This window comes from Rissa tridactyla, chromosome 14 (assembly GCF_028500815.1).
Source record: "Rissa tridactyla isolate bRisTri1 chromosome 14, bRisTri1.patW.cur.20221130, whole genome shotgun sequence".
Taxonomy (NCBI): Eukaryota; Metazoa; Chordata; class Aves; order Charadriiformes; family Laridae; genus Rissa; species Rissa tridactyla.
In genome coordinates this window covers 13,586,205-13,597,581 of record NC_071479.1, presented here as the reverse complement: position 1 = coordinate 13,597,581, position 11,377 = coordinate 13,586,205, and the positions used below count along the sequence as shown (strand labels likewise).

Genomic DNA, 11,377 nt, shown 5'->3' with positions numbered 1-11,377 from the left:
ACGTCGGACTTCCCCATGCTGCCACATCACGCACCAAGTGCACCCAGGTCCTTGGGCAAAAGCAATCCCACGGATGGGTTTGCCTTTGCCCGAGGCAGGACTAACCCAGACTGTCTTCCCTAGCGTATTCTTCATGTGCACTACGGGGACTTTATCCCCTTCTACGGTACGTGGAAGTTTTGATTGGGCAGGGCCAGCCCCATTGGTAGATCCCCTGGTGTTAACTAGCCAGGTAGCTTTTGCTAGATGTGTATCCCAATGTTTTAAAGTCCCACCACCCGTTGCTCTCAGTGTAGTTTTTAACGATCCATTGTATCGTTCTAGCTTCCCGGCGGCTGGTGCGTGACAGGGGATGTGATATACCCACTCAATGCCATGCTCTTTGGCCCAGGTGTCTATGAGGCTGTTTCGGAAATGAGTCCCGTTGTCCGACTCGATTCTCTCTGGGGTACCATGTCACCACAGGACTTGCTTAAAAGAGCAAAAGGTGGTGGGCTGGCTGCCTGCAAAAGCAGCCCCACAGCCACAGCCTTCTGCGTGGAGGCAAGGGGGAGGAGTGGGAAAGGCTGCTCCACAACTTTTCAGCCCCCTGCCCTGAAAGCAAGGCTCTCGTGTGCAGGTGAAGGGGCTGGTGGAGTTCCTCTTAGAAAACCACTGGGGCCAAGACGTCTGGCCTTTCCAGTCCCTCAGCTGAGGAGTCGCCAGCAGCCAGGGACACATCCAGAGGTAGGAGGAGGGACTGAGGGTTCTCACAGCCAGAGCAGAAAGCTGGTGGAGGGCTTTGGGTGGGTTTTGCTTTAGGTGTTGTCCACTTCCCACAAGTCACTTGGCTACACGAGTTTTTGCTTTCCAGATTTGCCTTTGGAAGAGCAACGTGGCCCTGCTGGGGAAGGTGATGTAGAGCACCAGGCCAAAGCCTTCCTGGACGCACCACCCTCTCTGCTCGTCCTCCAGAAAGCAGCAGGGGTAGATGCGGTGAGAGGACGGGAAATGGCAAAGGTAGGGCAGGTCCACAAACCCTGGGACAAGGCGTCTCATCTAGGAGGAGGTTCCCGATGAGTTCAAGGAGCTGCTCTGCCTCTTCCTGATATTTTTGCTCTGTTGGATTTAGGTAGGGCGTCCCTTGCCACCTGCTAACGCCAACATTTCTGCTTTAGGCACCCGCCGCTTTGCCTCCAACTGCCCCAGAGACCACGGAAGATGCCCCAGGATGCGCACAAGAACTAAAGAGCCTTTCCCGGGAAAGACGGTTAAAGGAGTCAGCTTTGCTTCCATCAAGACGTGATGAATCCAGTTGATCCTGCCTTTACCTATCTAAACCCACTGGGGGATGGAAAGCTTTGCAGGCTCCCTCCAGGAAACTGAAAACCCAAAAGGAAGAGAGAAGAGGCCTGGGATGAGGAGAGGGAACGCTGGCAAGAAGAGGAAAGAAGGAAGAGCGCAAAAGATGGGGACGGAAAAAGAGGAGGGAGAAGCCCAGGTGTGTCCCAGGCTCCGCTACCCATCTTTCCCAGCTGGGGAAACTGCTCTAAGGCAGTCCAAGGGGCTGGCAAGGGAGGGCAAGGGACGGTGCTGCGCAGGGTTTGGGAAGAACTCCACGGCAGCTCCCCAGGGGCTCCCCATGGAGCCCTGCTGCGTGGCACAGGGGCACTGAGCACCTCTGCACACGCAGGGGCCTCTAAGGGCATTTCCATGGGGGATACGGTGCCAGAGCCCTCCCCTCGGCAATGCCCGCAAGAGCTCTCTCTTCTGGGCTACAAACTACTCCTTGTCCACTCTGTTTCCCAAAGAAAGGGCAACCAAGTCCTGCCTCTGTGGGTTCATCAGTGCTTTCCGACTCTCGCTGTAGATGCCCATTTCCTTTCAGGAGCCGAACCCCTGCCATTCCTGGGCTCCCGCACCTCATGTCCGTCCACAATAAAAGGCTGTTTTCTCCCATCTGACTGCGCCTCTCGTCAGCTGTTCTGGAGTGAGAGCTCTTGTTTTGCGATGGTGCTTGTAAGCATCTGCTCTGCAACCGCTTTGAGCAAAAGAGAGTAAAATCCTGTTCCCACTTGTAACCCTTGTGCTGCGTGTCCTTGCAAGTGGTTTTGGAGATGAAAAATCCATGGCATTTCAGGCTCATCATGATTTGACTCATTGGAAAGGAAGGAGAAGGGAAGGAAAAGGGGAAGGGGAAACAAAAGGGGAAGGAAAAAGGGAAGTAAAATGAGAAAGCAAAGGGGAGGGAAGGGAAGGAAAAGGTTGGACTGCTGTGCTGTGCTCCCATTGGTCGAATGTGGAGATTGACAGTGGCAGCGGGCCAATGGAGCGGTGCAACCCAAGAAGGAGGGGGCGGGCGATGGGGCAGCGGTGGTCAATGGGCGCCCGTCGTGGGCGGGCCGGGCCGGGGGAAAATGGCGGCCGGCTGGAAATGGGAGCGGGGCGGTCGGGGCGGAAAGCAGGGCCCGGCGGGTGGTTGGTTGGGCTGGGCCCGCGGGGCCGCTGCGAGCACGTGGTGAGGCAGCTGGAGCATGTGAAGGTGAGTGGGCGGCCCCGAGGGGTGGTGGAGGGGCCGGTAGGGCCCTGAGTGGGGCTGTGAGGGCTGAGGGGGGGCATTGACGGGTGGGAGGGGGGTGTCTGGGCCCGGCTCCCCGCAGGGTGCCTTGGTCCTGGGGGGTTTGGGGTGCGGTGCCGGCGATGGCGGAGAAATGGAGCCCGTCAGGGTGGTAAGAAAGCGATGCTCGGGCCGTGCTGGTGCCGCCCCGGAGGGACGCGGGGCCGGGCCCTCCGCAGTTTGCCAGCGCTCCCCGCAAAGTGTCGGTGGGGCCCTGGGTGTGCCGGGCTGTGGGGTGTCTGCTGTCCCTCAGCGTCGCCCAGGGGGGCTGCAGAGGGGGGCGAAGCAGAGAGGGGAAGCAGAGAGGGGGAGCCGGTTTGTGGCCTGACCCGGAGAGTGGGACTCGTGCTGCTGGGGCTGGCAAAGGGGCTGGCGTGGCTGGTTTTGGGGCTGAGAAAGAGAGGGAGTTGTGTGGCTTTGGGCTGAGGAAGAGGGCTGGAGATGAAATCCGCGCCAGGCCCCTTCTCTCTGCGCGGAGGATCTGTCCCAGCCCCGCTCCTGAGGGGCAGAGGTGAGGTGGGGGTCCCCCATCTCATCCCCCTTGGCTGGGTGTGACAAACAGGCTCATTTCTCCTCTCTTCTTTTCCCAGCGTCACCTTCTGCGGCACGGCAAGAAAACCCTGCATGGCTGATTCCGCTCACTGCTCAGGTAGTCGCATGCCTGGGGCGAGACACGTTTGTGAGTTCCGGGTCGCTACAGATCTTCCCCGTCAAAGCCACAGAAAAGGCAAATTTGCTGCTAGTGCAGAAAAGCTGATGAGGAGTTTTGTGCTTGTTTTTGTGCGGCTATTTAGTCGTTTGAGGACCAAAGGCCTCCAAGAGAAGCGTTATAAAAACAGGTGTTTTTATTAATACTAAAGTGAGAAGTGTAGAGTAACGCGAGGAATAAGTGCATTTTTTATTAGCGTCGACAGCTCTAGATTCGCCAATAACAGCACTTCAAAAGCGCTCGTGTCCGGGGCGCTCTGAAAACCATTAACTAATTAATCCGGTGCCAAAGGCTGAGAAATCATTTCAGGAGCTCAAGTCTTGGGATGTTTAATGAAGTGAGATGGAGCCTTTCAAGTGGCGGTAACGTGATGCTGCTGGAGAAGTTGTTAGAGGAGAGCAATTAGTGCTTTCCTGGGAAATACGCGCCGTATTTATTACAGCACCTCACGTACGCATGCGTCTATCCTGCCGCAGCTGTTCCCCCTGTCCTGCTGCAGCTGTTCCCCACTCGCCTTCCTCACTTCCTCTTCCTCACCCTTTCAGGCACGTCAACATCGGCAACCAATTCCAAGCGGAGCTTCCCGACCTCCAGGACCCAGCCCGTTTGGAAGAGGAGGAAGAGGGAGCGTCGCTGGTCTGGAAACCCTGGGGCGACATCGAAACCAACCCGGAGACGCAGGAGAAAGGTTTTTCTAACGCTTCTCTTCCACTTTCACCCCACCCAGGGATATGATGGGTTGAAAATTCCACCTTTTTGGGCTTCTCTCCCTCCTTTTCTTGCCCGCCTTCATGTTCGAGGGAAGGAGATGGCTGGGTTTTGGTGGGAGAGTGACTAAAGAATAACGGGCGACAGCGTCTTCCATGAAAAACGGGCGTTTGGAGCTGTCCCACCTCATCTGCGGCGCCCTCGGGAGAGGGGAGTTTTCTCTCTGAGCTTTTAAAGTAGAGCTATTTGGGATATCGGACTTTTTTCTCTGCCTTTTCCTCATCTCCGGTCTCTGCTGCGCTCGTCCTGTTTTCCCTCCCTCTCCTATCGCCCCTTTTCTTGAGGAAAACTTGACTTTTTCTTGGTTTTCGTTGCATTTGTAGTTACAAACCTGCTCCATTTGGCTTCTGCCAACACCAGGCCAGGGGGACGGGTCAACCTGGAGCTCGCTCTGCATTGCCTGCACGAGGCTCAAGGCGACGTGCTGGTAAGAAGCGGCAATTTCTAATTAAGAACGGACTTTGTTACTGGTTTGAGCTGGGCGTCGCTCCGAGTTTTCTATTGCGCGGGCCGGAATCTCTTTGCTGAAGGTGCAGGAGGTTCTTGGGTGATGCCTGTCGCTGCGTTAACGTCTCTTGGGCTTCCAGAGCCCTCTCCTGGTGCATCACTAAGGGTTTGGGATGGAGAATAGAATTACGCCCAAATGAAGGGATGTTAGCTAAAAGCCGAGGTCTGCCCTCGGTGAGCCCCGAGCGGGTCTGCTTTGCTCCCTCTTCTTCGAAGAAGGGCTTTAACACCCCTCAGCATCTGCTGCGTCGCCACGAGGAGTGAGAATTTCCCTTTTGTCTCCTCCGGAAGAGGAATTTAAGTCTTTTTTCCCTATGAAATCTCGCAGGAGGCGGCAGAGAGGCTGCATGGTGGGCCGCCTCGGAGACCCGAATCCCATCCCCTGGCTGATTATCATTACACAGGTAAACGAGGAGAACAGATCCCGGCATTCCTTTTGCTCCGATTGAATTGAGTCTTAAAAATATTCTTTTGGGGTGGGGAAAGGAGAAGTTTTAATCCCTTTCTGGGGCTTTTGGAGGCGCGGGATGCCGATTCTAATAATTTGCGTGTCGCTGGTTAATTCCTAGGCTCAGATATTTGGACACCGGTGGAGGAGCAGTTGTTTAAAGAGGCTTTTTACATCCATAAGAAGAATTTTCGCCTCATACAGAAGCAGGTATAAAGCCGTTAGAGCGAGGCGCAGCTTGTTAGCGTGGGCAATTTTAACCCAGAAAGTCATATTTTGAGTTGCGTGTTGGAATCCTGTTCTTAGGACGCTTCTTCTTGCTAAAAAACCACCGGTACAAGGCCTATTTTTGCCCTAATGTGTGACCACAAAGGAATATTTAATACCTCTGGGAGAAAATACCAGAGATATTATAAGAATAATGACAGTTTAATGACTTGCTTAAAAGCACCGAGACCGCTAATCCCCCATAGGCTAGCTGGCTATGAAGTACATATTTTCCCAAATTCAGACAAGAGAGTTCTAGAAGTGCAGTTTTCCCCAGCATTACAAGAGAAGTTAGTGCCGTGTCGCTCACAGCAGGACACCGGGTAATGGCGGTGACAGACGGAAGATGTCACTGCGAGCCGATTGTGATGCGTGAGGTGAGTTGCCGGGCAAGCGATGACCTGCAGAGGAGGCCGCCGCCTGGTGACTGTGACCACCCCGGGAAGGCGGAGGGCTAGTCGCCCCGCACAGAGGCCCCGGGCTCAGTGTGCAGCTTGCACTGTGCAGTGAGGTCCTCGTCCTCCTCCCGGCTGGGCACAGCCGTCTTCTCCTGAGGTACCCCGTGTGCCACAGGGCGCTGACGATGGCTTCTGCCTGGGAGAGGAATCGTCACTACGGGGACCTACAGAAAGCAGTCGCTTTCCTCCCCTCGCTCCTTGCTGATAGCTCCCTCAGGAGCAACGACACCACTCAGAGTGTCCACGGAGTGCTGCTCTTTGCGGATATCTCAGGTGGGGGGAGCAGGGAGGAGCAGCCACGGACATGAGCCGTGTGGGGACACAGCAGGCCCTTTGGAGCCCCTCAGACAGAGTGGTCATCTTGTCACTGCTGAGGTCTTCTGCTGGGACGCCCACAGAGAGCGGGATGGGTGACCTTGGGCGGTCCATCACGGCTGCCACCAGTGCGGAGCTGGCACGGGAAGGTGTCCCCTACAGGCTCTCGGGCCGGGCATCGTGGAAACAGCTGCCAGGTCTTTTGGCCCACATGGGCATTTCCTGATTTCTGGATGTCCCTGTTCCAGGTTTCACTGCGTTGACCGAGAAATTTGTGCAGAGGAGCGGCGTGGACAGAGGCACTGATGAGCTGGCGCAAACGCTCAATGAGTACCTGTGCGACATTTTGGAGGGTAGGAGCCGTGCTGCAGGACTGTGTGGCATCGGGCCGTGATGGTGGAGGGTGGAGGCAGCCTGGCAGAGGGCCTTGCTCTGTGGCTTCTGGAAGAAGGTGTCCACATGACTCTGCCTTTTCTTCCCTCTGTCCACAGAGTTCCTGATTTTTGGAGGAGACATCTTGAAGTTTGCTGGTAGGTTCTTGGGACGACGATGACCTCGGGCACTGAGCTGTAGCATTTAACTCCTGTGGCGGCCGTTTGCTCTGCGCTCCTTCTCAAGAGGCTCTGTGCAGCGCCTTGAGCCAGCTCTTTGGCCACGCACGCACCCCTCCAGCAGTGCCCTCTCTCCAGTGCTGCAGCTGCAGAGGAGCGCTCGGGACAGGGGGTGTCACCGCTGCCAGCCGTCTGCTGCTGTGGCTGGCCCGGGATAGGAGAGGTGTCCTGGTGCCCAGGACATGGTCCCCCAGGACGATGGCCTCCCACAAGCCCATCTTCCTCCGCACGGCAGCTGGTTTCTGCTGTCTCTGCAGAACCAGACCGTAGGTCGGGGAGAGTCAGGTCTCGGCAGAGCCTTTACCTTCCCTCCCTTTCCCCAGGAGGTGCTGTGCTGGTGCTGTGGAGAACACCACCCCAGGAGGTGGCCAGGACCATCAGCCTGGTGCTGCACTGTATCTGGCAGATCCAGAAGTACGGAAGGCGTGACACAGATGTGGGGCAGAAGATCCAACTGAAGATAGGTACGGGCGCTGTGCCAGACGCAGCTGTGTGGCACTCTGCCATGCCACAGGGTGCTTCTGGTTTGCTGGGCTTCTGGGGCAGGCAGCTGGGGATGACGCCTGGCGCACTCAACACATTCTCAATGTCAACTCGGTTCGTCTATTTCTAGACGCCTGTTTTAGGGACTCGTGTCAGCGTCTCCCCCAGGAGGAGGGAGGATGCTCTACCCCTCCGTAATGCCCGTCTCCCCGCTGGGCTTCAGAGGAGCTTCTGAGCAGCCGAGATGCTGGGGGCTGTGGAGTTCCAAATGTTCCTGTGTCAGTTCTGCTTCTCCTTCTCCCCAGGGGTCTCTGCAGGGACCATGAGCCTCCTGGTTTTCGGAGATGAGAGCTGGCAACACTTCTGCATTTTTGGCCCGTGCCTGGCTGAAGTTCGTGACGCCGAAGAGGTTGCGGGTGCAGGTGAAGTTGTCCTCTCGGCAACCTGCTGGGAGCTCTGTGAGCAGCACCGGCTGAGGACCAAGCATCTCGCAGGCACAAGAGCTGTGCAGGCAGGTGGATGGGACGGCCTCGAGAGCCATTCTGAGGGCCTGGGCCTGGCCATGAAGGAGGGAGGTGTCGGAAGGCTGAGGAGATGAATGTGGAGAGAGTTGTAGGTGGGAAAGCGGGCAGGCAGGGGAAGGTCTTGTCCTTCCATCTCAAGGGTAACCGTGGGCTGGGCTTTCTTGCTTTGAGGGGTCAGGAGGCGCTGGGAGGGTTTGAGCCCCAGCAGCAATGTCCTCTGTGGGCCATGGAGCTGTGGTTGCTTGGAGATGGGCATGCTTGGAGAATGGCTGTCCAGCTCCGGTGCTTCTGAGGAAGCACTGCTGTCCCATCCAGCCAGGTGGGCTACTTCTCCCCTTCTCTGGGCAGTGACGGTGGAGGGCAGGCTCTGTCCCCTGGGAGTCCTGGGGAGGCCAGTGGCAGTGCTTTCATTCTGTGTGTCTTCAGGTGACGGGCATGGATCCGATGCCTTGGTCCGAATGCCAAGACGCCTTACGCAAGCTCGTACAAGACCCAGTGAGACACCGCTCAAAAAGGGAAGGTGAGTGCCCACTTCCCCTTGCTCTGTGATTGTCCCGAAAGGTGGGGCTTTGCTGCTTCAGGGGCCAGAGAGGAACCACCTCCTCCCTCTTCCCTCTGTCCGTTAGCACTCAGGCTGTTGGGCCTCCCAGGGCGGTGGCTGCTGCCGCCTCCTCCTTCCAGGGGAGAGCTCTGCCCTCAGCATCTGGAGGTGGCAACATGAGCAAGCGCAGAAGACTCTTTCTCCCCCGGTTCCAGGGCCAGGCCCTGCTTTGCAACAGCTCGTAGTCCCGTCCACCCAGCGACCACCTGCCTTTTCTCTCCTCAGGTGCCATGAGGCCTGCTCTTCTCTTGCCCAGTGACCTGAACGCCGAGGATGTGCTTAGGAAGTACATACCAGTCGCTGCTCTCGGGAAGGTACGGCAAGGCCACCGCTGCTGGGGGCTGCATTTTCGGAGGGCAGAAGAAGTGGTGCCTTGCAGAGATGGAGCTCTTACGGGAACAGACCAATCAAAGAAAATGCGCCCTGCGATGACAACGCAGGGAAACTGAGCCCGGGGGCACCGGTGCCGCACCATTGTCTGCGTTGTCCTCAGAGAGACATGGGTGGCAGGAGGAGGACTCCTGTCCCTCTGTCTTTTCCGTGGCTATGGTTCTGGGTGTGCCGCGGACACGATGGTGGGATAAAGGGGAGATTCCCCTGAAGTCCCTGGAGCATCCCTGAGGGTCTCCCCTCATGTCCGTACCGGTCCCCAGATGGCGTGTTAGCGGAGCAGCCTTCTCTCCTTTGTCATTTGTGTTATGACTCGGCGTCTGCCTGCCGCAGGCTGGGCGGCCTGCCCGCCCTTTTGCACTGAGAGGAGGATTTATCCCTTCCTCTGCTATTACCCGCTATCGCCAGCACGCCTGCTCTCCCTCGGTACTGGTGTGGGCAGTAAGAGCCCGGGAGAGCAGGCTGGTGAAGCCGTCGTGCTCTTGTCTTCCAGCTCGATGCAGGACTGCCCATGGACCTCCTCTCTGAGCTACGGCCAGTCACCTGCATCTTTGTCCAGCTGCAGCTTGCTGCAGGTACCAGCTCGGAGCATCTCAGCACCGTCCTCAAGGAGGCCAGCAGGGTGATGCTAGAAATCCTCTCTCCTCACAAGGGCCACATCAACAAAGTCCTCCTGTGTGATAAAGTGAGTGGGGGGGAACGGTGGCCTCCCCCAGCGCCAGAGGGTGGGCAGTGAGCGCGAGGGAGAGACTCCCTCTTAGGCGCTGTAGCAACATGTTCCACATCTGTCCTGGGCAGGGCTGCACGTTCCTCTGCGTGCTGGGACTCCCTGGAAACAAGCTGCCCTGCGAGAGCCTTCACGCCCTGCAGAGTGCTCTGGAGATCTTCAACTCGTGCTCCACCATGCTCAAGGAAACAGAGTGAGTGTGTGGCGGGGGTCGGCGGGGTGCATGCTGCCTGGGACGGCGCAAGGGGGCTTCCCAGAAAGAGATGTGCCTTCTAGCTTGCTCTCCCTTGTCCCTGGCAGGAAGGAGGCAGTGCCCTGAGAGGTGCAGGCAACCCCTGGGCTCAGCCCACGGCAGCCAGACGGAGTCCCTCCAAGCACACTCTGCTGGCCACCGTGCTGGAAAGAGCCCTCGTGAGGGCCAGAGGCCGCTGCGGCCAGAGGCAGGCCCTTCTGGGCCACTGCCCCATGAACGGGGATGGGGCCCAGCCACCTGATCCCAAGTGGCTGTCATCGCCAGGCGGTGACATGGCGGGCGCCTTCTTCCCTCTCTCTTTGCTCACAAGAGGGCTGTGGCCCTGCCCGTGCTCTGCCCCTGCCCCTTGTCCCTTGCAACCTGCAGATGTTGCACCCCTGAGCTCTCCACGTCCCCGAGACCCACGCTGGCAGGGCAGCACAGCCGGTGGCCCAGGCTGGCACCGAGGGGAGGTGTGGGAAGGGATGAAGCCAGGCGGGCAGGACTGCGCCTGGGGCGCTGCTCAAGCCCTGCTGTTTCTCTGTGTGCCAGGACAATGTCTGTGGCAGTTACCAGAGGGACGATGTTCTGCGGAGTCACTGGCCACCCGCTGAGACACGAATACACAGGTATTGGCCTGGAAGGGTGCCGCGGGGCTGGTGGCACGGGCCACACCGACGCATGCTCTCTCTCTCTAACGCGTGCTCTCCCTCTGGCAGTCCTTGGCCAGAAGGTGAACTTGGCTGCCCGGATGATGGTGCACTACCCTGGGCTGGTGTCCTGTGATGCAGTGACCTACGCCGCCTCCCGGCTGCCCGCTTCCTACTTCAAGGAGCTGCCGGAGAGAGAGATGAAAGGCCTCAGGCAGCCTGGCCCTGTCTATCAATTCGTGGGGGTCACCGAGGAGAGGTGAGTGTCCTCCGAGACGGTCGGAAGCCCTGGCGTGGCAGGCTTTTTGCCCCTCTCCCCTGCTGTCTCCAGCTGCTGAGAGAGCAGGAGTGAAACCACAGGGATGGGGAAGGTTTGTCTGTCTTGGTAGACACAACCTGGCCTTGTGGGCTGGGTCTAAAGGGCTTTGGGCTGTGCTTTCCGTGCTGTGCTTGCTCCACCACGTGCCCTGGGAATGCTGACCCAAGGAGTTTTCTGTCCCAGCTGCTCCGAGCAGGAAGCTTTGGGCCAGTCTGGTCCCCATGGGGAAACGTGGACCATCGGGACACTCTTCCTCAGGTCTTCCTGCAGAAATCTCAGCTCTTCTGGGCCAGGATTTCACCTTCCCTTTAGAGGACGGTTTGAAGGTTACCACTGCCGTCTCTTTGAGACTGCGGGAAGACTTGAGCCAAAGGTGCCAGGTGCTTGGCGTCCCAAGCCCTTCAGGGACACAAGTCCCCCTTTCAAAGACGCTTGGTGTTCTTGGCCAAAGTGGTAAAGCTGTCTCCCAGCCAACAGCACGCCCTGGCTTCTTTCACGTGTCTTCTCCTGTTTCTCTGGGTTTGGCCTCTGGGGATGGACTCTTGATATGTTCTCCTGTCCCACCGTGGCCGCTGGGCTTCTTTACGCTTGAAGCTGTCGTAGCGTGTCAGCTTGAACTTTGGCTGGGAAAGCGTGCAGGGGATAACAGCCTGCTCCAGAGAAAAGCCGGTACCCGAGGAGCACCTCCTTCCCTACCACGCCAGGCTGCTTCTCTAGGTCCCCTGGCTTCTCACCATCTCATTGACTTGTGTTGTCTTTTCCCCTGCTTGTA

General features: G+C 57.9%; 1 protein-coding gene across 1 annotated transcript; it reads left to right on the top strand.

Annotated features, from left to right (window-relative positions):
- Positions 1-6,004: 6,004 nt before the first annotated feature.
- On the top strand, positions 6,005-10,537 carry LOC128917643 (adenylate cyclase type 10-like; the record flags this gene model as incomplete). The annotated part of the gene is made up of 7 exons (XM_054220990.1): positions 6,005-6,026; positions 6,317-6,421; positions 6,560-6,591; positions 9,333-9,362; positions 9,476-9,597; positions 10,189-10,265; positions 10,356-10,537. Coding segments are annotated over 7 exons (570 nt in total), but the record flags the coding sequence as incomplete, so codon positions are not given.
- Positions 10,538-11,377: the final 840 nt, after the last annotated feature.